Here is a 25,386-nt window from a genome sequence, read left to right on the forward strand (position 1 = left end):
TCCCACGTTGCAGTTCATCAGGGAGCCCAAGGTAGGAACTCAGGGCAGGAACCTGGAAGCAGGAGCTGGAGCACAGGCCATGAGGAACGCTGCTTACTGGCTTCCTCCCCTGGCCCCTGCTCAGCCTGCTTTCTTATGCAACACAGGCCCACCTGCCCAGGGGTGGCACCACCCACAGTGGACTGGGCCCTCCCATATCACTCATCAAGAAGATGCCCCTCAAACATGGCCACAGGCCAGTTCAATGGAGGCAATTCCCTGATTGAGGCTCCCTCAACCCAGGTGTGTCAAGTTGACACTAAAGCTATCCAGCATACCAGATCTGTTGGGTTTTTATAATGGAAAATTATCTGATGTCTTAGTTTATGAGGATTTCTGCTTAAGCCTAGATTTTAAAATAACCAAAACCCTAAGAAGCCATGAACTTCCCAAGGTCCTTCCAGTCATGACATTGCCCCATGCTGACTCTGATTCTTCTGGGTAGAATTCCACAGCAGGAGTCACTTCTGTTCTGTGTCAGGATTTCCCTGTCAGACACCACTTCCTTCCCACTATTGAAAGTGATGCTTTCAAGAAATTGAAGATACTTCTGTACTTAAAAATCAAAGGCCTTAGAACAAATAATGTGCAGTCAGAGACTAGTCATAGAGACAGAACTGGAAGTGGTTGACTCTGCCATATCATACTTAACGCTCTCTGTAAGAACTTTGAAGCTAATGACAGAGTTAGGCCAGGACATATTGGTAGTTTCTATTTTGCTGTTTATTGATTTACTAATTTATTTCAATTTGGGGATGGGGGGTTGAGGCAAATAATAATAAAGACCTTTTATTTTGTACTTATTAGCCAGCAGAATTTGACGATTATTCTTTGATGCTGAAGAATTGGCTATAAATGTACAATACAGACTTGGTTGTTGACATTTCCTGTCAAGTCAAATGTCCATCAATTGAACTACAGCCCTCACTACAAATTAGTATCATGAAGATAGGTTGGGTTCTTTCATTTAGCTATTGCTTACAGCTTGCACCTCTTTAAAAGTGAACTTTTTGTTCAGTGATTTTTGTTTCAGCTATATATATATATATATAATATTTTCTGGCTTTATTCAGGTATTCTTAACAAATTATATATACATATATATGAAGGTATATAAGATTACGTTTTGATATCTGTATACATTGTGAAATGATTACCATAATCAGCCAATTAACATTCTTTAACGTCACATGGCTTCATTATTTTTTTCTTTTGTCATGATAATCCTTATGTTATATAGCTTTGATTTTACATTTTAAGATTAATAGCCAGAGCCAAATAAATAAAAAATAGAATTACACCTAATATAATTCCTAAAATTATATGAAAATATTTTTACCATGTAGTCTAATTATATATAGACATACCAAACTTCCCCATCTGTTTTAGCACCTTGTTTCACCCCATGAGTGTTTTCATTTCATTTCTTTCTATTTTGATTTGTATTTGTTTTTGCTTCCTGGGGAGGATCTGTAATAACATACCTAGAATCTCTGAAACCTCTAAACCTTTCAAAGTTGGAAAAGTTTATTTAATCGGCTTCATCTGTCATTGTATCTTGGCTATGTTAAGAATCCTCTAAATAATCCATCAGCTCTGTCTCCATCTTCTCTCTCTTTGCCCTGGCCATGTTCCACCTTCAATTGATTACAGAGACTACTCTTCTCCTTTAGAACTAGCAGTTAAGCTGGCACCGACTGTCACACACAGTCTCCATGAAAGAAAATGTCCCTGGCCAACATGTCTCCACAGCTCATTGATCTCTCTCTCTCTCTCTGTCTCTCTCTTTCTCTCCCTCCCTCCCTCTCTGGAGAAAGGCAGGTATGTCTCCTTGCTGAGATGGTTCCTGAATGAATTAAAATTAAGTTGTATGAAGTCTTGTTTGGAGGGCTGTGTCTATAGAGGGAGGCTCATCTTAACAGCTGCCACTTCCACCTTTACATAAAGGGTGCAGACCTCTCTTTGCACAGGTTGCCTCTACAATCATCTGTGAGGAGTTAGCTCCTGGTTCTACCTGGCAAAGGGAAGCTAAAGTGGGGAAGGAATCAAGGTGTACTGGTGCCAAAGCATGGTCAGTGAACCAATCTGCTCCATCCCTGGTATATATTTGCACTTTTAGAATGAAGTAATAATTTTTGCTAGCAAGTAGTCTTGATGAACACATAATTCTGGCTATGTTGGTAGTGAGCCTGCAGCTGTTTTTTCTGTGAGCAAAAAGGACCCAGCATCACGAACTTGCTACCATCTCTTCTTGAGAGTGTCCTTCTGCCCCTCGAGCAGTTCCAGAAGATGCCTTGAGAGGACTGTGCCCCGGAGGAAAAGCCAGCAGCCTGCATTGGAATCACCTTCTGGGTCCCTGAAAGGACACTGATCCCTTGAGCTCCATTAACCCAAAACTGACTTTTCTGTGCATTAGGAGCTATGAGGGAGGAAAACTACTGAGCAGTAAAAGATGTGCTCGTTTATTATCAGGGAGGCCCTGATGTAGGACAAGAGTACAGCAGCATTCAGTAATGCAGCATATAAATAGTTCTTTTCATAATGAAAGACACTATGCATGGCTATATTAATGATTTAGAATTTTCCTCTATGAAATTAAGTACCATTAGTATATTTTTCTCTTTTAAAATTATGGGCATCTAAGGTAGACTGCTTGCCTGTCACTTTGCAAACTAAAAATTTAGCATTAAGTGATTTAGACCATCTTTATCAGATAAATATTGAATACTCATTAAATTCATTTTCAATTTGAAATAGCTAAAAATGGAAAATTATAAATTGGAATGCCTACTCCTTGCAGTTTTCCTTTATCAAACAAGATGTGTTGTACGTGAGTCTCTAACATTATTAGACATGGGAAGTGGAAAGGACTACTAATTTTCAGTACTTAGGATCACACTAGAGCCTTCATCATGTGAGGCAAGTGTCCTGCCTCTGAGTGCCTCCCCAGCTGTTGGATTTTTGAGAGAGGGTCTCACTGTGTAGCCCAGGTTGGCCTTAGAACTCAGTCCTCCTGCTTCTGTGTATCTAGTACTGGGATTAGAGGCTGCATACCATGCCCTGCAGTGAGAACTCTTTAATCTTTAGATTATTGTAATTATCATCCTGTATCTAAACAGTGCATGCCTTGAAGAAGTAAAGCACATCAGGAAAATGTGCACTCATTGTAGATCTTGATTTTATTAGATGGGATTATTTTTAATAATTAACCTCTAGGGTTTAAATTCTTAGGCGTAGGGGGGAACATTTTTGGAAAGTTTCTTAAAATTGCATTTGGCCACTTTAAAGTTTTCCAGTGTGGGGGAGGTAAATGAGACATAGGGAAAAATATAGCTCATCAGTTTAGAGAATTTCTGATGCTCACAGATAACAAAAACTGTTTCATTTTAAAAGTCAGACTTCATGTGACTATTAGTGTATCCTTAAAATTTTAACACAGAGGTACTCATAATTTTGCAGTGAGTTCATGCACGGGTTGTTTCCTACAACTCTGATTTTCCTAGTGCTTTAATTTTACAAAGACTGGATATCATAGGTGGTAAAAACATGGATTTAACATAGTCTCCAATAATGTATGCATAACCCTTGACACATCAGTTTAGCTCTCTAAACTTCCATTTCCCCACTTATAAAATGGAAATACTGCCATCGTTTAGTTCCTGGAGAAAGTTAAGTGTACCACTGAATATAAAACACTTAATACAGTCTCTTCATACAGAAACTTCTCAGTTAACATTACCATTAGCAAATTATTGTTGCAAAGGGAAGCAACTTAAATAACAGAAGGACAACATTGAAATTGATAGATCACAATACTGTTCTGTCATCCATTTTTTTCTGAAGTATGTATTCCCAATTTACAAATTGAGAATTATAAGCTCTTGAAACTAGGAAATTATTCAAACTTAATTGCCATTATTTTGTAATTTGTACAACTGAAATAATAATCTCAAAAGTAAGTAGTATTAAGCAATTCATGATATTAGTTATGAAATTTCCAACTCAATGAATAGTTCATTGTAGGTGCTCAGTATTTTCTGTAGTACCTTTGGTCTTCAAAAATTGTTGGGCATATTGTGCACGCCTTTAATCCCAACATTCAAGAGACAGAGGCAGGTGGAGCTCTATGAGTTCAAGGCCATCTTATACTACATAATGAATTCCAGGTCAGTCAAAGCCACACAGAGCGGCGCTGTCTCAAAAAAATCTTAGTACTATTATTGTGTACAACACAGTGTATTTCTCTTCATGAGCAGGACAGCAAGGAAGAACTGAGCAGAGTGAAGTCAAACTTGGAAAAGCAGAAGCATGGAGGTGAAGCATAGGTTTTAGAAAGAGATTATTACAGGACTCCATATTAGGATGGACAGTGGTATTCAAATAGAAGGTAGCAAACACCAAGAAGCTAGAGATCACTTCTCTCTGCCAGGAAGTCACATGCTGCAGTTTCCACACTTAAGTGTTATAACTAGGACAGAGATGTGCTTCCATGCGACCTACTTTTATAGAATGAATTAGTGAGCATTCTTCAGTGTGACTCCACAGTAGTTACATAGTTTGTCTTTACCAAACTATTTAACTCTTGCTGATGATCATTGTTAATATGACTTTCAATCCATTCTCTTTAGACCCCTATCTAGTACATTGTTATATTGTTAACCTTTAAAGAAAAAAAAATTGAGACCCTGTCTCTCTTGACACACCTTGATCATCTCAGTTAAGAATTAAAACTATGTACAGGGCATAGAAACAAAGAAGTTGGACTTTGACACAGAGGGACAGCTGGGTCTGCTGAAAAGATGAAAGTCACTCGAGGACTAGAGGCCAGCTAACGTTGATAGCAAGCTAGACATAATCGTGGAAAGAGAATTATTATATTTTTAAAGATGGGTAGATGGAGAAATATTGGAAATCAAACAATTTAAGAAAGAATTGAGACCTGTTGGTGAAAATAGTACTCCTTTGCCAAAAGCTCTAAGTGCCTCCTGCTCAGTAGTTTTCTACTTCATCTCTGAGAGGTAAATATAAAATTGTCCCCAGGATACTCTGTCACTGAGTTCAATCCATTAGGTGTCCTGGACTTTCAGATGAGAACCAAGCACTGTATGGCTGATGAGAGCCAGGAACATGGCCATCAGAAAGCTGGTGGGCCATAGAAGGGTGGAAATATAATGGCTTCCATAAGATACATAGTTTACTTTTCATGAGCAGTTATTAGAAGCAATTGTTTAGTGGCACTGATCCTAGAAAAGCTAAGAATGACATGCTCATTTCCAAAGACTTAGTCATTCAGGACCATTTACCATTTTCTGCTTGATTATTTGATGAATTCCCTAACAGAAATAATGGAATTCACAAACTCTTGAGGATAATAATACTGATAGATAGAATAATATTACACATAATTTTGGAGTCCATATTTTGTCTATCACATGAAATCAAAATGTATTCATATATTTGTAGCAAACTCATCTCTCAGCAAAACTCAGCCTTCCTGAAGCTGTTTGTAGTCTCTACATATCAAACTTAGCATAAAAGTTCACAAATTTACTATAGAATATTATGTTTTATTATTTCATGCTATTCCAGACAATTGTGGTAGTGTGGTATACCATATTCCTGTCTGAAATTGAAGTGGTTCTGAGTTCTGTAAGGTATGTGGCCACAAAAGTTTGGGATAAAGCATTACAGAATAAGTATACTAAATGACTGAACTATGTAATTATTCATCCTTCTATTCTACATAGAAATACAGATATTTCCATCTCTTCTCCGCTTAATAAATTTCCCTAATAAATTTTAGGGCTAATTATGAAGATGCTTCTACATTTTCCCCAGCTCTGGCATGTCTTTACCCCTCTGAATTGCTTTGGAGTTTCTTTGAGTGCTTCTAATTCACTTGGTTTCCTGTTCCCCCTGGACTTCATTGCCTGATGTTCTCAGCTCCGCTGTCCCATTCTGTACCAGGCTTTTTACATCAAGTTATATGTCTCAGCTTCTCACCAAATATCAGCAGACCTAACCTTCGCTCCTCCTACTCTGGGAGAAATTCTCTAAGATGAGCTGTTCAAAGTCAGCAGTGAAGCCTAAGGCACATTTCCTAAGAAGTGGGTAGCCAGGGCACAGCTTGGGAGACATGAGAGGAAAAATAAGTCATTAATGATTTTATTCAAATTTTCATTTTGGTGTATTGCCCATGGTGCTGCCCGCCTCTCCCTTCTGCTTTCTCCAAACCCTGAACACCACATCTGCATTCTTCTCTCTCAATTTAAGACTTGTCAACAAACTTTACTGATGTCATTCAACATGTGACTAGAATTGCAAAAGAAATAGTAATAAGAAGAAAAACAGATTTCTGCCCTGGTGGACCTTCCTCTATCGTAGGGAGAGAACATCTCCAAGTATGTACTAGGGCCCTGATGATAACCAGAATGGGTGTTCAGGAAAGGAAGAGTTAGGGGGTGCTCGTTTGATCTAAGCTACCCAGATAGGGTCTGAGAGGTAATATGTATAAAGCATGGACTTGGAGAAAGTAAAAGAATAAAGTAACTGAAATCTGCAGAATAATTTCCCACACAGAGGGAAGAGCAAGTAGAGGCTGATGGAAAAGCACATTTAACAAGGAGTCCAAAGTGACTGGAATCCATCCAGCAAGGGGAGAGAAGGCACAGAGTTGGGGGAAGGAGTGGTGGGGTCAGAGGGTAGTCTGGTGGACCAAGCAAAGACAGGAGTTTGAGAAGGGTGACATACAGTAAGAACCATGTGATGTTGTTATGCTAGCAAGAGGACAGGAGGACTGAGAATTGCCCTTTGGATTCAGGATCCTGGAGGAACTGGTGACATCCAAAAGTGCAGACTGTGCCAAGTGGTTAGGGAGAAAGATGATTAAATGGAAGCAGAGGAAGCAGAGGCAGTGACCAGAAGCAACTATTTGGAGAAACTTGTAGATGCAAAGGATCCCAGTGAAAAAACAACAGAGAGCTGGAGGGGGAGGTAGATTAAGGTTTTGTTTTCTGAGGGGCTTGTTTTGTTTTTAGTTGATGAGATAAAAGACATATTTGTAGGCAGATAGGACTAATCGAGTAAAGGAAAAATTTTTGACCCTATTCTCCCATAGTAAGTGTGTTTTCTTGATCCATTCCTGCCTCGTATCTCCCACATCTCATTCTTAATTAAGCCGTTCTTCCTCTCACATAATTCCAAGCCACTCTGATATAAATAGCTTTGTTGTACTCTTTTATGAGTTTTACAAGGAGGAAATGGGATAAAGTCACTATAATCTAATTCCTATGTCTAACTGTCCCTGCCTGCCTTCACACCAAAACTTTCAGAAAATAAGATGCAAAAGATTTATGCATATCATCCTTGCTAGACAAGTGTCAAAATGAGAACCGCAGATTAAGTTACAACAGAGCTTAACTTATATCTCTCTAGTTATCGTCAAAACTTTCCTGAATCACAAGCAAATAAAAGAAAAATCCCTAAGGTTAAGAAAAATATCTTTGTTTGACTAGTATGCATGAGGCCTTAGGTTCAAAACACACTTATACACATGCACACACATAAACATGCACACATATCTTAATACAGGTAGAAATAGTAAAAGGATGTTTGCATGAAAATGTCAATGTAGTAAACAGAATTTTTTTCTTATAATAAAAGATGAACTTTGCTGTCAAATACAATTTTTTTTACTTTTTTTATTTTCTGTCATTTATTTCTGGTACTAGTGACTATTGCTTTAACATTTTATGGAAATCTAAAACCTCCTCAATGTGTACAGAAAAAAAGTGCCCGATCTTTCTTATAGGACACAAAGAATGGGCACATAGACTGAGCTGCTGTGGGAACCCCATGGAAATCCACATCTAATGTGGAGCAAAGAGATCCATTAGAATAGCCTAGTTTGTATGCTTGTTTGTTTCCCAAGTCAGAGATTTAAAGAATGTGATGAGAATCTCCAACATCTAAGCATACATGTAGACACAAAGTTTGGAATTTTTAGATCCAGTAAAGTTTACCACAAAAAGTGATAAAGTGAGATGTGGTGACCCGCACCTATAATGCCAGCTACATAGGAGACCAAGATCACAAGTTTAAGTCCAGAGTAGACAAGTTAGCTAGAACCTGTCACAAAATACAGTTTAAAAACAAGAATGAAAAATGGCTGTGGGTTCAGAGTTAGTGTCCTTGTCTGACATGCAAGAGACACTGGTATTCATCCCTACCACTGCAGCAACGAAACAGTTGTGGGAAATGTTGCAAGCAGCACCCTTCAGATTTCTTAGTAAGTTTGTCCGAAGATTTTAACATCAAACTGTCTACATTTCCTGTGCACAGTTTGAGACAGGATGCTCTTGGATTGACAGAATGGAATTGGGGACTTTCATTTACACTGCTACCCTTGAGCCTCACTGCTCCTCATCATCAACCAAGAGCAAATGTGTGCTTTACTATATAGCATGGAAGGCTGGCATTTCAGGGGCTTGGGTGAGGCCCCAGCTGCTTTGCAGTCAAGAGCATTTTGACTTGAGATTGCGGAGGAGCTACATTCACTAACCTTTTCCTAGACCTTTCAGTGTTCTAACTCTGGGTCAGATTAGATCACCCCAAACAACATAGCATACTTGAAGTGTTTGTCAACCTTCAACTACTCAGAGATGACTTCACTGACTTCAGATTTAAAGTTTCATGTCAGTTTAGATTGAATGCTTGTGTTAAAAAAAAAAAAACCTAGAAAACTTTCTGTAACTTGTGTTTTTACATTTGTCTTAACTAAAGTTTATATCTCTTATAGAACTATGTCAAAAATGCATCCTTTAATCCCAGTACTCCGGAGGCAGACACAGGGGGCCTTTTAAGATTGAGGCCAGCCTGATCTACATAGGAAATTCCAGGCCAGCTGGGGCTGCAGGGAAACCCTGTCTCAAAAATCATAATTCCTCTTGGAAAGTTGAATCAAAGTTTTGTGGTGGTAATTTGATCTTCCCAGTGAAATGTTGCCTTTCTCTTTTTTCAGCCACTTTCCGTGCTTCTTCCCTACCTGTTGCTCATTGCGTTTTGTTCCTACATTTGCTTTCAAGTTCAAAATGTGGCCAATTACAGAACATGTCTGCGCTATCTGATGAACACCTGTGTTCTCAGTAATTTCTCTTTTTAAAATTTTTGGATTTCAGTGACACATTTTCCTTGTTAAGAGTTGTAGGATACAACTTTTTAAGAATGTAATATATGAAGTTACCCTGTGATCTTCTTTGAGCATAAGCATTTACTATGCCCAAATATATATCCAAGGATCCTGTCATGAGCCATCTTTTCTTTATCTAGTTTACCCATGAGAGAGTCTCCAAGCACCTCTTGGAAGTGAAGACATGGTATAGTTAATCCATTTATGTTTTCTGCAAGCCTAGGAGTGAGTGGATAAGTTTGTCACGATCCCTTACTATCTTCTTATGATCATATACTAAACACAAAGTCAATCACTATCATCCCTAGTTCATGAATTTGTGTGCATTTATTCCAATTTAATTGTTGTTTAAAGACAGAATTATAGCAGTGACTCAGAAAACCCAAGGCCAAATCAAAACCTGAAAAGATGCAAAATCAAGAAATAGTAAACAAAGCTCTAATTATAATTTCATCATTGTTTTGTTGTACATTAGAGACACACTACATGAGCTATTGTTTAAGTGTCTTGGTAATAATTACATGTGTGAGCTTTCATACTGTTCTCTTGGAACTTAAAAATGTCCATTCATCATTAGTCAATTCAAGCAAACTACTATTCAGCAGGAAAAGATAGCTGTAAAGCTATAGAACGTTTAATAAAATAGAATCTGCAAAACAAATTATGAAAGCATTCACATTTCATGCATAAGCATGCCTAGAGATATTTCCTATGGGAAGCTACTTTAACTTATGCTGAAGATAGAGGAGAGGAAGATGATAAAGAGAATGGTGGTCCCAAGAGAACAGAACTTAGCAAGGTTGTTGCACAGAAATGGGGGGGTTGTACTGTTGGAGCCCAGGAAACACTGTAAAGAATAATGAGAAATTAGATGTACTGGAGCCAGACTGTCCGTGGCCTTGACTACCTCATGACAGAGGATTTAACTTTTTATTGCTAAATGGGTAAGTGATTCAGTTGATGCTCATTGCTTTGAAGGATGAGTTGGACCAATGTGGAAGCCAGTCTTCAACATGGGGCAATAGTCTAAGTGACATTAGGAGGCCTGACAAACAGGTGATTGTGATGTATTTTTTAAATCTCTATGGAGGAATAATTAATAAAACAGAACTTGTACATGGAACAAGTGATGAAGGAGAGAGAAAGGATTCAGAAGTTTATCTGAGGACTGGATGACGGTTATGACTAATTATGTTATTAACCAGGGCCCTGGTGGGTAAGAAGGGAACTGGAGTTTGTGTTAAATGTCAAAGCAAAAGGTACGGATCCAAAAGCTTTAATACATAAATAAGAGGTAGAATTTTACAGTGGAGATGTCCAATAAACAACCGTGTAGTCAAGGTTAGAGTCCTAGGGGGAAAATAGTATATAAGGAGAAGCTTCCTAAGTTAAAAGCAGCCAAGGGGATTAAGGAAGCATGCCCAAACAGCTGAAAACACTCAGAGGCTCCCTTAGGATCGCAGGATGAGAGGGTTGAAAGAATTGGAGACTTAGTCACCTTTTCAGAGTAATGAGGATAATGAAGGAGAGGAAAGCTGGTGAGTAGATGATTTGCCAGCTAGCATGGACATCCTTCTGAATAAATAGGAGGGGGATGTGAATGGTGACTTCTCTATGTGAAGTTTTGTTTTGTTTTACTTATAAGTGAGCACACAGCAACCTTCATTCATCTTTCTTATCCATAGCCCCTCCAAAGCTTTGGGGAAGAACCATGGATGACAAGACAGATGAGGTGATTTATCCATAAAATGCCATATTCTGAATTTTATACAATCTTTGACAACCAAGAAAGAGATCAGGCTATAAGGAATTAATTCAGTTGGCTTAGCTTGGCTTCTTATAAATAAATGTTCCTGAGGCTGGAAGCATAGTTCAGTGGGTCAAATGCTTTCTGTAGAAGCTTCATAACCTGAGCTCAGGTCTCCAGCATGCATGTAGAAAGCTGGGCTTGAAGATATGTGTCTGTAATCCTAGCACTGGGAGGGGCATAGACAGGCAGGTGGTGGGGGTGAGAGGAGGTTGATGGCCCGTCAGTCTAGCTGAAATGCTGAGCTTCAGGTTCAATGAGAAACCCTGATTCAAATTAGGGAGAAGGCAATAAAGGAAGACACTCGAAGTTGACCTCTGGCCTACACACACACACATGTACACCAACATGCACATGAATACACACATCAATAAATATAAGCAAAATACATGAATGCTTCCATTATCTCTCCTTACCTGTATATATCCCACAGAAATAGTTTCAGGAAGCATTGACGCACAGCATCTCAATGGCTAATCTTGGTTGTCAACTTGACACACCCAGGAGGAGGGAGCATCAGCTCAGTAGTTTCCTCCATCAGAGTGGCCTGTGGGTATGACTGTGTGGCTTTTTCTTTGTCTTAATGTTCATGAAAATACATGCATAGTATTATGTACGGAACAGTAGTATATACCTGCATATCTGTTTTGAATCCTAGATTTGGAGTTCGAGTTTCCTCAGACTATAACTTCCATTGTTGATAGAAATGGCAGACTTGCTTCAGGTGGAGAAAGATAAAATATGATATGTGTGAGGTCTCCTTTTTGGGCTAAGTTCCTTTGTGATGTGGCCATGCTTTCTTGGACCTCACAGCATGGTGCCCATCTTCACTAACTGTCCCTTGCTGAGCCAAACCTCTGCCATCCTGACTCTGTACCAGCAGTACAAAAGTTAATTGGCTGGAGAGATGGCTCAGAGGTTAAGAGCATTGGCTGCTCTTGCAGAGGACCCAGGTTTGCTCTCCACCACCCACATGGTGATTAACAACCATCTATAACTCCAGTTCCAGAGGATCCAACATCCTCTTCTGACCTCCACAGGTATCACATGACACTGGTGTACTTATATCCATGCACTCAAAACACTCATACACATAAAATAAAAAATAATACATAAAAATATGTAAAAAAAAGTTTATTGAAAGCCTGCTTTTCTTTCTTTTAGAATCTACTTTGAACTCATTCTTGTTGTTGTCTATAAACACTGGTGGGTCAATGCAATGATTTCTCTGAAAAGCTGAAAAAGGATCAACATGCACATCAGCAGTAGGTGCTGGAGGACATTGAAGTTATTTTATTAACAGTCCAGATCGGTGACTTTGGGGATGATTTTTATTTTCTTTATCTCTCAGGGCTTTGGTGGTTTTCCATGAGTGTATTTGATGTCGTTTGAGTTACAAAGGAGGTCAGAGAGAATGAGAAATAAGCTTCCTTAAATAACCTTTAATTTGACAAGGTATTTTATGCCCCTTTTTGTCTTTACCTGAAAAGAGACCCAGAAATCTTAAGCTATCATGTCAACCAGGCTTGACTGGAGTCTCTGTCTCTCATCCTTTCTTCTCTGAACTTGCTGGCGAACCTGAGAAAGTTATGTTTTGGTACAGTGATTTCTGAAGTAGCAGGAATGGAACTTACATGGGCTCTTAGCCTCTACTAGGCTTATCTCTCCTTGGAGGGATCTCAAACCTATGACATGCCTGCCCCAGACTCTACCTGAACCTCTCACAGTCACAAGTCTCAATACTCACTCCAGAAGTGAAGGAGGTTACTTCCAAAGGGCCAGGTTGGAGCCAGTGGAAAATGACTTCAACTGCCACTGATACTTATTTAGAGAAAATTATTGATGCTTAGCAGCTGCCTTTCCCAGCCGATTGGATGAAGACAGCATATCTGTTTTCTTGATAAGATGTGACCAGCGTGGCCTTTTGTAGAGAAGGTGGATGGAGCTTCTTCTCTCCGCGGGCAGCAGGGTTGTCTGGCTTCTTTTCTGTGTCTGTGTCTGAGTCTATCTCACCTTTCATCTCACAAACTATTTTTAAGCTTAATCACAGTGAACTTTTTGTATATATTTGCCTGACAATAAATGGGTCTGGTACTAGGGAGAGTGCAGGAAAAAACAATGCATCTTTATTAGACCAGAAATGAGAAATTTCTCCTTTGTTAAGTAAGACTAGCATTTAGTGGAAATTAATCCAGTTTTAGTATGGATTTGAGACACTTTTCGTCTGTTTTGAATAGAAGTAAGAATGAGAATTTAACAGCTAGCTTTAAGTCTCTTACTCGTATCTGTGTTCTTTATGATATTGTAAACCTTAAAAATATTCTGATTTTCCTGGACCCAAATTTCCTTTGCATAATAATTCCTAAGCATAATACCCTAAAAAGAAATGAAGGTGCTGGTACTTGTGCTCTCTGTAGGTAAGGAGTCAGATTCTAGGGTTGGAGGGATGGCTCAACAGTTAGGAGCACTTACTGTCCTAGTAAAGGCCCCAAGTTCAGTTCCCAACACCCACACTGGGTAACTCACAAGTACCTGTAGCCCCAACTGCAGGATGTCTGACTTACTCTTCCTGCCTTCATAGACAAATCTTTTTGAAAAGGAATCAAGATTCCATATAAATGTATTAGGAGTTTGTAATTCCTTTACAGGTGATTATTCTATTTGAAGGTACCATTTAAGTCAGTTTAATTATCTGGTTTTCTCTATTAGAGATGATAGACACAGTTATACAGAGATAGAGGATTGACTTAAAGTAGACTCACTGTCCTACTGAGAAGAGTTTGGAGTTGTCATCCTAGGACAAAATAGAAAAAAAGTCAAACGTGCATACAGGACTAACAAAGGAAACAAAGTCTATCCCGGGTACCTTGTATAACTTAGGTTGCCTTAGGAGGGTGACCCTATGTCATAGCATGTAACAATAGTGATATGTCCAGTGGTGAACATGAGCCACCAAGTAAACTTTCTCTCTCTCTCTCTCTCTCTCTCTCTCTCTCTCTCTCTCTCTCCCCATATACCCTTATCTCCCTCCACCCAAATCTTACTTTTAGACACAAATTTTAGCAAAATTCATTTTACCCATATTGGTTATTGTTTGCCAAACCTGATTCGTATTGTTTTAGTAACACCCATAATTGAATGCTCTCTTAAACATGGAAAATACGACCCTTTCCTTGACTACTTAGTCCTCTTTTTAAGAAACACCTTTGAAATACATTCTGCAGCAGCATCTTTGTCTTTGAAGCTTCAGAGCCCAAGATATTATAGAAAAATATTAACATAAAACTTTATAACCATTATCTACCATCTGATAGCCCTCTCTTCCTTTTAAAAGATAATGTTCCATTTCCTGTTTTCTAGTCCCTGCTTCTTGAATTATTTATGTTTTTTGTTGCAAAATCACTAAAAATGATGAATGGGGAGTTTCTTTTTCTTATCCTGTGACTTGATCTACATACATTTTCTTTCCACTATCTACATTGCTGATTGGTTATAACAACTGTTTAAATGACTTTGTCAATCACAGTTGTCATCCTAAAATTTTTACCACCCTTTTAATTCATTTAGAGAGTGAAATCTTAATTAAGAAATAACCTAGCTGTCCATGTCCCCATTTCTATGAATATAACCTTATTATAGAGAATACATCTTCTGCCAGGCATGGTGGCTTAGGCCTGTAATCCAAACACTCAGAAGGCAGAGGCAGGTCGATGGATCTCTGTGACATGGAGACCAGCCTGTTCTACATAGCAAGTTCCAGGCCAGCAGGGGCTATAGGGAGACCCTGTCTCAAAAACTACAAAAAAGTTGTCATTAGTCATGCATAAGACCTGTCTGTGCTTCTGTACAATATCCATAGCTCCCCTGTACTCTTCCCTTTTCTCCCCAAGGTAAAAAAAAAAAAAAAAAAAAGAAGAAGAAGAAGAAGAAGAAGCTTTAACACTGAACTCAAGTGCAGGCAGTGCTTGGAAGCACTGGTTTGGGGCCAGCGTTTCTTCGCTCAGTGTACCCCCCTGTTTGTGGTGACTGCCTTTGCTCTTTGTAAACCAAGTCTTGTCTCTCCTTTTATTTCCTTCCTCCTTCCCAATTAAGACATTGTTGGGGCGGATTAATACAAATTGGTGGGTTTGATTTATTGTTTGAAGTATTTTCTCCTCCTGGCATCTTTCTCCTATTTGTTTTGGAAATGTTTGGCTGCACTGAGTGAGGGTTGAGGCAGAAGAGAGAGGAGATTGAAGGTCAACAGCAATTACACACTAGACCTAAAATGACAGGTGATGGATTCTGCCAATAGCTCAAGTCGCAAGGCACTGTTATGAACAGCTGGCTCAGGCCTCTTCTTACCAACACCTTCCCTGTCTGTCTTTCTGAACGTTTCTCTATCTGTTTCTCTTTCCTTTCGCTTCCTCTCTCCCTGTCTTTTATTGCCTTTCTTTTATCTTCTTGTTTTTTATTTCTTCATGAGACAAGCTATCATATTCCCCAGGCTGACTTCAAATTCAATATGTAGCAGAGGATGATCTTGGACTTTTGATCCTCCCTCTACTTCCCAAGTCCTGTGATTATAGGCTGTGTACCACCATGTTTGGCCTAGGGTTACACGAGGGCTTTGGGCATGCTTGGTAAGTAAGAGGTACATCCCCAGCCCCTCCTGTCTCATTTTTCATATTTCTGCTACTTCTGGCAGCAAATCTGAACTCTGGGAACACATTATTTTTTCCTAACTCCAGTGTGGAAAAAGTCCCTTATTAAAGTTATATTGAAATGTGGTTGGCATTTGGTAGAAATAACATTTGCTCAGCTCAGGAGTGAGAAGAATCATAGAGTGTGGAAGTGAGCATGTTTCCTTGCTGTTCTATAAGAGACAGGCAAGGAAGTGTTGCTGTTCTTTGAACTAGGTTCAGGCAGAGTGTTCGTATCTCACTTATAGAGCACTGTTTCTCAGAGTAGTGATCACAGGCTCCCTGTGTCACATTCTCCTTGATGCTATCTCTGCATATATCCCTGAGAGACTCAGTACTAAAATATGAGTGGATCTAGAGACCTGCATTAAAGGAAATTCTCCATGAATCTTATGTACACCAAGAAGAAAAGCAATCTGTTTAATTTTGGTACTCAGTTCTCCAGCTCCACAAATCACTAATGTATGCATATCTAAAACTACTTGAGGTGCAGAGACTGGCACCCAGAAACTGAGGCATAAGTCAGAAAGCCTCTGGTGGTGTGGGCCAGGAGAAGACGGGGATATTTATAGTCCTTGAAGTTCAGTATGGTGCTCTTTGACTCTTACTCAACCACGATGCGCTGTATTTCTTTTCTTTCACTATCAATCTCAGTTTCCCTTTCTAAACATATGAACAACTGAGATTTCTCAGTTGTTGAAAAACAAGTCTCTGCCATCAGTATACTCCAGAATGATTTTTATAACCCTTGCCCACCAGTCCCAGAAACTTTCTCTGGGACACAGTTGTATATATGCCTTATACAGATTCAGGTTGTTGTTCATAGCACACACTGTCATTTACTTGCTTCTATGTGCCTCTGACCTATAGATGTTGAGTTTAATTGTCCCTGTAAACCTGAGCTGCACCCAGGGCCTGACCTGGAGTTACTGCTCTATAAATGATTGTCAAATGAACAAATGGGCTAAAAGATCCTGTGACGCCGCCTTGACGCACACCCTGCTCCGTTTTCATGGGCTCTGCCATAAGGAATGACTGGATTTTCTTTCATGTACAATTAAACATGTTTGTATTAAAATTAGCTTCCTGTGATCCTAACCAAGATATGTTCTAAGCATGCTGCAAGTAGAGCAGAGAGAAAATGAGGATGCTTTGGGGATCTGGATACTTGTGAAGTACATTCTTTTGAATGCTATGAAATGTTTTAAAGAACTCCAAGCAAATTTAAAAGGGGATCCTGACTTTTGCTAAATGCTGAAAAAAGTTCTCTTAATTCCCTATCCAAATACTTCAAGCTTAAATTTACTGGTAGCTATTTCAGAGGAAGATGGGGACTATGCAGTCCTTGGTTTGTTATAGAGAAAATGTTTTTGTCTTCAAATGTTTGGAGGAAGGATTAAAGGCAATTTATGGCTTCGGTAGAAAGTAATAAATGCGGTAACAATGCAGTGTCTAAATTGTCACCAGTTTCTGGAATTAATAACTACCCATCCAGCAGGCATTTTGTATTTAAAAGGAATTACGTTCACTTGCTGTGCAGTAAGGTAAATTAGCACATCAAACTTGAGAAGCTGGTCTGGATCAGTGTCACATTCTGTTCTTTAGGAAAGACTGAGTCAATTGTATAGGAGATAAATTCTCTGTCATTAGATCATTTGCCACAGGGCCCAAGAAACATATTCAAGATTCATTCCTCTCTTTCAGGAAATGTGATCTGCATAAGGTGTATTTTCTTACAGTCAAGCCACAAGATGTTTAGTTTCTCTAGAAATACTCTTATTTTAATTCTTAAGGAAAACCACAAGAACAAGAAATAAATTAACCTGACAGATATTTTTTCTTCTGGTCACACCCCTTTTTATTAATTGAACCCTACCTTTCAGGTTCATTATTATTTGTTTAGTGTAAGCAATCTAGCAATCTTTTATTCTGTAAAGAAATTTATTTTCTTTTGTAAAGAATTTTTTAATGAAATAGTCTCTGGCCTTTGGAAGAACTGTGTGCAGTCATAATGTAATACTTTTATTCATGATCATCGTGTTCAATAGCAAAGTCAAATAATGTAGAATTTATCTCCAATAGCAACCTCTTTCAAGTAGTACTTCTGATAAATCCAGTGCTGTTTTCCTTAGAGTATATCCACAAAGAAAAATATTAAAAATATTATCTAGATTGGTGTTGCACCCCCATAATCCCAGCACTTAGGAGGCTGAAGCAATAGGATCTTGAGTTCAGGCCAGCCTGAGTTACTTAGTAAGGCCCCATCTAATAAAACTGGAAAAGTAAAATAGAAAAAAAAAAAAGACTCCAGGTTCATTTTCTATATCAAACTCATTATTAAGATATAATAAATGAACCTGAAGTGATTTTAAATGACCATGTGCAATCTTTCATGTTCTTCTTTAATTATCCTAATGCTTCTGATTTATGTAATAATCCTTATCTTATTTATGTCATAGAACCCATCTCAAGACCTTTACCCTCACCTACAAGTTGAGAACTTGCACATGAAAGAGCTTCTCTTTCTCCAAGTTTATGTTTTAAAGTCAAATGTCAGGTGATATTCTTTTGAGATGAGAGAGAGAGAGCAAGAGAAAAAGAGATTTCTCAATAATTTAAATCCTTAATAAATTGAAACTTGACTTGTTCCCTAGTTATAAAGTGGGCTTCTGTGATCTACGTGTGTTTCTGTTTAAATAAGTTGTTTTATTCTCCCCAACTCAGAGTTAAAGAAGCTGAAGAAGTGTGTAGGCAGAAAAAAGGAAAATCGCTTTATAAAATAAAACCGAGACATGACTCTGGAATTGTAAGTATTGAACTGTTCTTGTTTATAACTTGCAATTTTCTTTGGATTTTGAACTCTGACTTCACAATATATACAAATTCATGTGATAATATTTCAGTTATTTTACTCTTATGTTTAGATAAAGAATGAGTTTCTAATTCCAAGAGTCTACTCTTCAAGTCTTTACTCTATACCTAGTAATTGAGTTAATTTCAATGTTGGGTATTTGAAACTTGAGAATTAAGATAAATGTAAGTATGGACATCTGTGTGACCTGTGTCCACTGCTGGGGGGCAGGAGGATATCCTGCCCTTTCCTATGATAAGTAACGCACAGGCCAGGGCTGCATTTGAACCCAAAGGGGCTGACATGGGATTCACTACATAAAACCCAACCGGAAATGCCATGTGCTCCCAGATAGACTGATGTTGCTGGCCCATGGACAACATTTAAAGAGCTATTTCTAAGTTTCCTCCTTGACCAAGCCCTCCTTTAAAATAAAATACAAGGTTGCACACCATCAGTGAGAAAGGTTTGACTTCCATAACAAAGTCTCCTTTCTGGTACTGCAGACGTTTCATTGACGAGATCATCACGTGTTGCCAGTGTAAGGAACAGGTGCTGTTTCAAATGAGAAGTTAAGCTTTCAAATCTGAGATTTTTAAAGAATATGTATGTGTGTTTATCTGTGTGGGGGTATGTGCACATGTGTGTGCAAGTGCCCAAGGAGGTAAGAAGATGGTGTCAGAACTTCTCTAGCTGGAGTTGCAGGTGGTTATGAGCTGGGAACTGAACTTGAGTCCTCTGCAAGAGCAGGGCCCAGTCTTTATTGCCAAGCTGTCTCTCTAGCCCAAACTGAAGCATTTTGCAGATTGTTGTCATGGTATAAATGGAAAAGATTTAGGTAACATAACCCAAATTGACTTATTAAATATCCCTGTGAAGAAATAGTTATATCTTCATGTAGAAATTATTGTCAATTTTTCTGTATTAACGTTATCTAGTGATGTTTGTCTTCTGATTTTTTTTCTGATGAAAATTCAGTATTAAATCTGTATTGAGTGATTATTAGCTAACCCCAATCATAATGCTATGGAATAGAAGATGGAATGGAGGATAATTAAAGCACATTAAGCATGAAATCACCTGCTGGCTATGTTTGTATATTCATGTGTCTGTATTTGGGATCAGTTATCAGAGAATTGTGCTAACACTTCCTTACAGATATTAGAATTTAAGTTATAAAAACATTTTCCCCCAAAGCATTTAGTGATTGATTTTCATGAAAACATTTTTTTTTTTTTAAAGATGAGACAGAACTATACAAGTTGTGGGGGGGGGGTGAAATTACTTGAATTAATTGGTTAATATTTTAACCTTTTCATAGAGAACGTAAGTGAAACAACCTTACTTGGACTGCTCTAAACTCCTTCTCTTTTAAAAAAAATCTGTCTGGTGTATCCATTTCAGAAAGCAAAGATAAGCATGAAAACCTGAGCCCCGGAGTTGACGGGCGTCATCACAGCAACTTCCACAGTGTTCACCTGACCTGAGACTGGGAAGGAAACCTCATTTTCCTCTTAACCTCCTGCATAAACTTCATATTTTCTAGACACTTGGTTACTTGTTGAATTTTACTGTATGCTCATTTAAAAATGCAAAAAGCAGTAGAGCTGTGGAGAATTGGGCTCCTTTTCTTTTTGTAAAAGTTTATGATATTATACCAACAGACCCAAGCAGCATGTCTAGGAAGCAGTATCTGCATTAATTCTGAACATGCTAAACCTTAACCTACAGTTTACTTTAGTGAGATTCTCTTCATCATTACAACAGAACACTTCCTTCCTATGGACAACCAGAACTGCACAGCAGTGTGTTTAAACTTATGGGTAAATGTTATTTCTGGTGAACTGTGTCTATTTCACATTCACTTACATACTTTCTGTTTTAAGACGTAAGTACCATTTATATGTCATGATCAATGCTTTCCCAACTCTTAAGTTGCTTTCCATAATATGTCCCTGGGAACCCTAGGAAAACTTGTCTGCAGCAGAGGTAAATGAAGTCAGAAGATAGGCCTCTGTTTCATATACTATGATACTTCATAAAGAATGTTTCACTCGATATTTTCAATGAATTTAAATAAATGATGCTTGTGAAAATGTCAAAGTTATTTTTTGATGACTAGTTATCATAAAAATAGAAAAGAAAATAAATGGATGAATCAAAGCTACCTAGACTTGTTACATAATATACCTCCCTGAGTACTGTGGCATGATCGGGTTGTCATCGTGTGGCACAGCAGGTGATTTGTGGTTGTGACATGAGGATGAATCCTTCTCTGAAGGACTCTTGGAAAGGATTTTACTCATTCTACTTTCAGGAAAAATAGGTAAGTTTCCCACTCGGAGGCTCCTTTGAACGGCTCATAATGCATTATGGAGGTTTTGTATAACATTAATAGTTTTTCTTTTTTTAAATTGCTGCTAATAATATTGGTTGAGATTTACAGTTGTAGAAAAAGGGGAGAATTTATTGCTATTGCAAACCAGTTATGGAAGGCAACTTAAAAGATAAATAATGTTCTAAATCATAACTATACTTGTATTTATGTAAAGAATGAACTCTTGCCTTTTAGTTTGTATCTTAAGTGCAAAGCAACAGTAGTGGTTTCATGGTCCTCTGTTGTTTTGTAATCTTCTGGTCCCTCTGTCCTTCCAATGTGTACATTACCATTCTTCAATGAAGTAATAGGGCATTTAACAAAGATCGCTATGTGCAATACTGTATTTAGTGTTTCTATTTCAATTTTTTAGAATGTTAATTTATATGAAAATAAATGAATAATAAAATATTTCTGAGTTGGTTGTATGTACATTGCATAAGAATTCTTAGAAAATGCAGGCATCACATTCAACTTTTGTGGGGAGAAGGATTAGGAAATAAATTAGTCTGCATATTCACATGCATTAGCCGCATGAACAACACTTGAGTTTCTAGAGCTTAACTCCATCAGGACACCTGAGGAGGAAATCCTGATAAAACATTTATTTTTTTCCACCCAAACTCTGTTTTCTTTCCTGAGCACAAGAAAACCTTCTAGTCATTTCCGAATGTATACCATACCTTAAAATTCATCATGTGCAAGACCAAACTCAGGTTGTCATCGTGTCCTTCCAAACCTGCTCATTTTTCTGTATTATGTATCTCAGTGACCAGAGTCTCCATACTCAGAAACACGAAGCATCCCTTTCTTACTGTGTTTTCTGTTCCTTGTGAATTCAACCGCCAACTCTGTTGGTTGTATGTGTTTCATGGCTTGAGAATGCACCGTTTTCCTCTATCTGTTCTATGAGTCTCAGGTCAAAACTGGTGTTAGTTACCTTGATAACTGTAGTCATTACTTTCCTCTTTGTTGTGATAGGACTCCCTGGCAAAAGCAACTTAAGGACAGGATTGTTTTGTTCAAGGGGATACGGTCAATTAAGTAGGGATGTCATCGTAGCAGGAGTCAGATGGTCATGTTGCTTCTGAGTTCAGGAACAAAGAGATGAAAGCTGCTACTCAGCTCACTTTCTCCTTTTTCTTCAGTCTAAGACCTCAGTCAATGAAATGGTGCTCCCATACTTAGGGTGGGTCTTCCCACCTCAGTCAACCCAATCTAGAAACTCCCTCATAGGCATATCGAGATTTGTCTTCTAGATGATTTTAGAATCTGTCAAGTTCACAATCAATAGTAACCAACACAATTGTTTTCATAGCCCACGATTTGCTTTGTATCTGTTTATGCTATATATTAAACCCATTTTGTTCAAATGCACAAATCTGCTAATCTTAATTTCCTACTTAAAACATTTTAGTGGCACATGCATCAAAATATGTGAACTTGCCACTTGTGGTGGCACACACCTTTAGTCTCAGCACTCGGGAGGCAGAGGCATGTGGATCTTTGTGAGTTCAAGGCCAGTCTGGTCTACATAGTGAGTTCCAGGTCAGCTGTTGCTACAGAGAGACCCTTTCTCAAAAAGACCAAAAAAAAATGTAAACTCAAATTAATATCCAAAGTCCTTGCTAAGGCTGACAGGTTCATCTGCTGCCTGTTTCTATCTTGATTCATAACTCCCTGCCTGACCTATTTGAATTCCAGCCTCTAGCCAGACTACAATACTTTGCCTTCTCATGGCATACTCTTTCTTGTTTGCTCTAATCTGCATATGTCCCCCAAAGTTCAAGTGTGGAGATTAATGCCCCAATCACCACCTGTTAGGGAAACCTAACAGGTGGTGTTTGGGTCATAAGGGGATTAATACCATCACTGAGGAGGAGGATTTGTTTTAAAAGCACTCTATTTCATATTCTGTTGCCATGTGATGCTTTCTGCCATGGCCAGATAGAGCAGGAAGTCCCTTTCTATATGCACTGCACTGATCCTGGACTTCCTAAGCTCTAGAACCCTGATTCATATAGACTTCTATTCTTTATACTTTACCTAGTCTGTGGCATTCTGTTATGGAAAATAAGCTGAGGCATCCACTGTACATATTTCTTCATGTCTTCCCTCATCTTGAGCTATTGTCCTTCTAGCTCACTAGTAATCCTATCTGAATTTAGGAGCCAGTTATGACAGGACATCTCTTGGCTCTGGTCTCTCTGGCTTCTAGTATGTTGCAGGCATTCAATAGATATGTATTAAATAAAGACAGGGTGTTAGCTATGCCACAAACTTCAGAATACAAACAAGTTGAGGACTGAAAAGTCCTGTTGAAAAAGGATGGCGATAGAGATTAAGGATGGTATCAAGGTGGTAGAAAGGAAAGGCTCAGTGAAGATTCATTATAATTAAGGCATTTTAAGCAGGTGCACGTGTTGAGAAACAGTGTTGCGAGTTTAAAGCTTCAATTTCCAATTTTCAAAATCTATAAAAAGATAAGATATATTTTTAAAGTAGAAATATGCAATGGTGGAGGGGAGGGTCAGGGCACCTAGTGATGGTGCATGAAGATCAAGGAATCTTTCTACAGAGAATATCTCCAGTTACTGCCACACAGGAACTAGGTGCCATGAAGAAAGGCCAGTTATGAATTGGGAATGAGTGCACATGATGTCAAACTATATGGAGGAAGATGGGAAGGAGCACCATCTTCACTCCCTCTCCAGACAACTCTACAGGACATGCTTCTTAAGTATGTGAGGAAAATGATCAATTAGAAAGAATAAATCCACTGGAAAAATGGGACAAAAAAATTACCCTCCAGAACCACATATAATGGGCATTTTGAAAGATCTAATAGTTATGTTTAACAACCATGACAGAATTTGAATTATCTAATCCTTGGATAGAAAAGAAAAATTGCACAAGCTGAATGAATTTGCCTTGAAAAGACAGGTGGGAAGCAACATGGTGGTGCTGGGGAGCATACCTGGATACTGACTCACAGGAAGAAAATACTGTAATGTGCAGGCAAAGTCCCAAGATGGACAGGAGAAACTGAGGACTCCCACTTATGAAGGATCCCCTAAGGAGAACCTGAAGAACAGTTCTGCAAAGCCAAGCAGTAGCCAAGTAATGGAAACAATGACTGAGAATTTTGTGCCAGGACAAATAAATACCAATAACTTTGACCTAGAAAGGTCAAACTGAATATCCACTAAGGAAACAAGAAGCTTCCAAAGCCTTGGGAAAGAAAAGACATATTGATCACTTTACAGTGAAGTGACAATTATCTTAAAGGCAGGATAAGAAATAAAGTATCTTGAAACTGTAGCCAGAAAACCCCAACTGGAGACTGTCAGGAGAGGAGATGCATGTTTTCAGAATTCAAAAACCAAGTTTGTTATCCTCAAGCCTCTCAGGAAGGTCTGCTAAAGGGCACTGTTCAGCAAGGAAAACGGATGAAAACAAAGCCCCGTACTGGGGCACAGAGATCAGGGAGGCACAGAAATCAGTGGAGTAAGCCAGCTCTGGATGTAAACAACAACTGCTAGAATTTTGTGTCTATAAAATATTAATAAAAAGATAACTGGGAAGATTTCTGGAAATAATTCAAACATGCTAAAATCTTGCCTTAAGCTAGGCATGTGGCACATGTTCTGTGTGGTGGGGCAAGCCTGTCATCCCAATATTAGGGAGGTAGAAGCAGGAAGATCAGAACTTCAAAGTCATCCTTGGCTACTTAGAGAGTCCAGCCTGGGATACCTGAGATTTTGGCTCTCTCCACAATCCATAGCAACAAGTAACTGGTGTATATAACACAGTGCTACCAAACCAAGCAATGAAGATTATTCAAAAGAGTAATGAGGATAAACTCATTTATGACTAGCAGTTGATTGTAATTTAAGCAAATATGGGATGAACATGAAGAAATAGGGGTCTTTCTTGGAGGCTGGGATGATCCTATGAAGGTTTTGCACATTATAATACATGTGTATAAACAATGTACATATGGTGAAAAGAATCAGTCAGAAATCACTTTTGAAGAAAAACGTGTGAAAAATATGACTCTCCTTAAATTATCATAAGCTCCAAGGTGGCCAGCTTGGGGCATAATATAAAGCATTAGTAGTGTTCTTGTTAGGACTGGTGTGTGTTCAATAGTAACATATACCTAGCATGGATAAGGCCTAAGGTTTGATGTCTAGCATTACAAAGAATAAGTATAAAATCTTGGTAAGGAACAGAAGCAAGACCAGGGTGTTTACTTTCCACTGTCCTTTGTCACTGTTCCAGTGATGAAAGGAAAAATAAAGATAAAAAGCATATCACAGTGAAGAATGGGGTAACTTCTATGCACAGTTCAGTAGAAGACATACTCAAAAAGCAGAAAGTAACCAAACAACTACTAAAGACAGTAGTAGGGTGTCACAATTGCCTAGGACAAAATCTAGT

The 25,386-nt window shown here is 38.5% G+C and overlaps 1 protein-coding gene across 1 annotated transcript in view; it reads left to right on the top strand.

The window, feature by feature from the left end:
• The window catches only part of Fmn2 (formin 2), a 396,698-nt gene extending 375,390 nt beyond the window's left edge, over positions 1 to 21,308 (top strand). Inside the window, exons 18-19 of the mRNA XM_008847787.3 lie at positions 18,440 to 18,521; positions 19,971 to 21,308. Coding sequence (XP_008846009.1) covers positions 18,440 to 18,521; positions 19,971 to 19,997 — 109 coding nt within the window. The 3' untranslated portion in view covers positions 19,998 to 21,308. The remainder of the gene's footprint in view (positions 1 to 18,439; positions 18,522 to 19,970) is intronic.
• The last annotated feature ends 4,078 nt before the right edge of the window (positions 21,309 to 25,386 follow it).

This window comes from Nannospalax galili, unplaced genomic scaffold (genome assembly GCF_000622305.1).
Source record: "Nannospalax galili isolate Female #2095 unplaced genomic scaffold, S.galili_v1.0 scaffold604, whole genome shotgun sequence".
NCBI classification, from domain to species: domain Eukaryota; kingdom Metazoa; phylum Chordata; class Mammalia; order Rodentia; family Spalacidae; genus Nannospalax; species Nannospalax galili.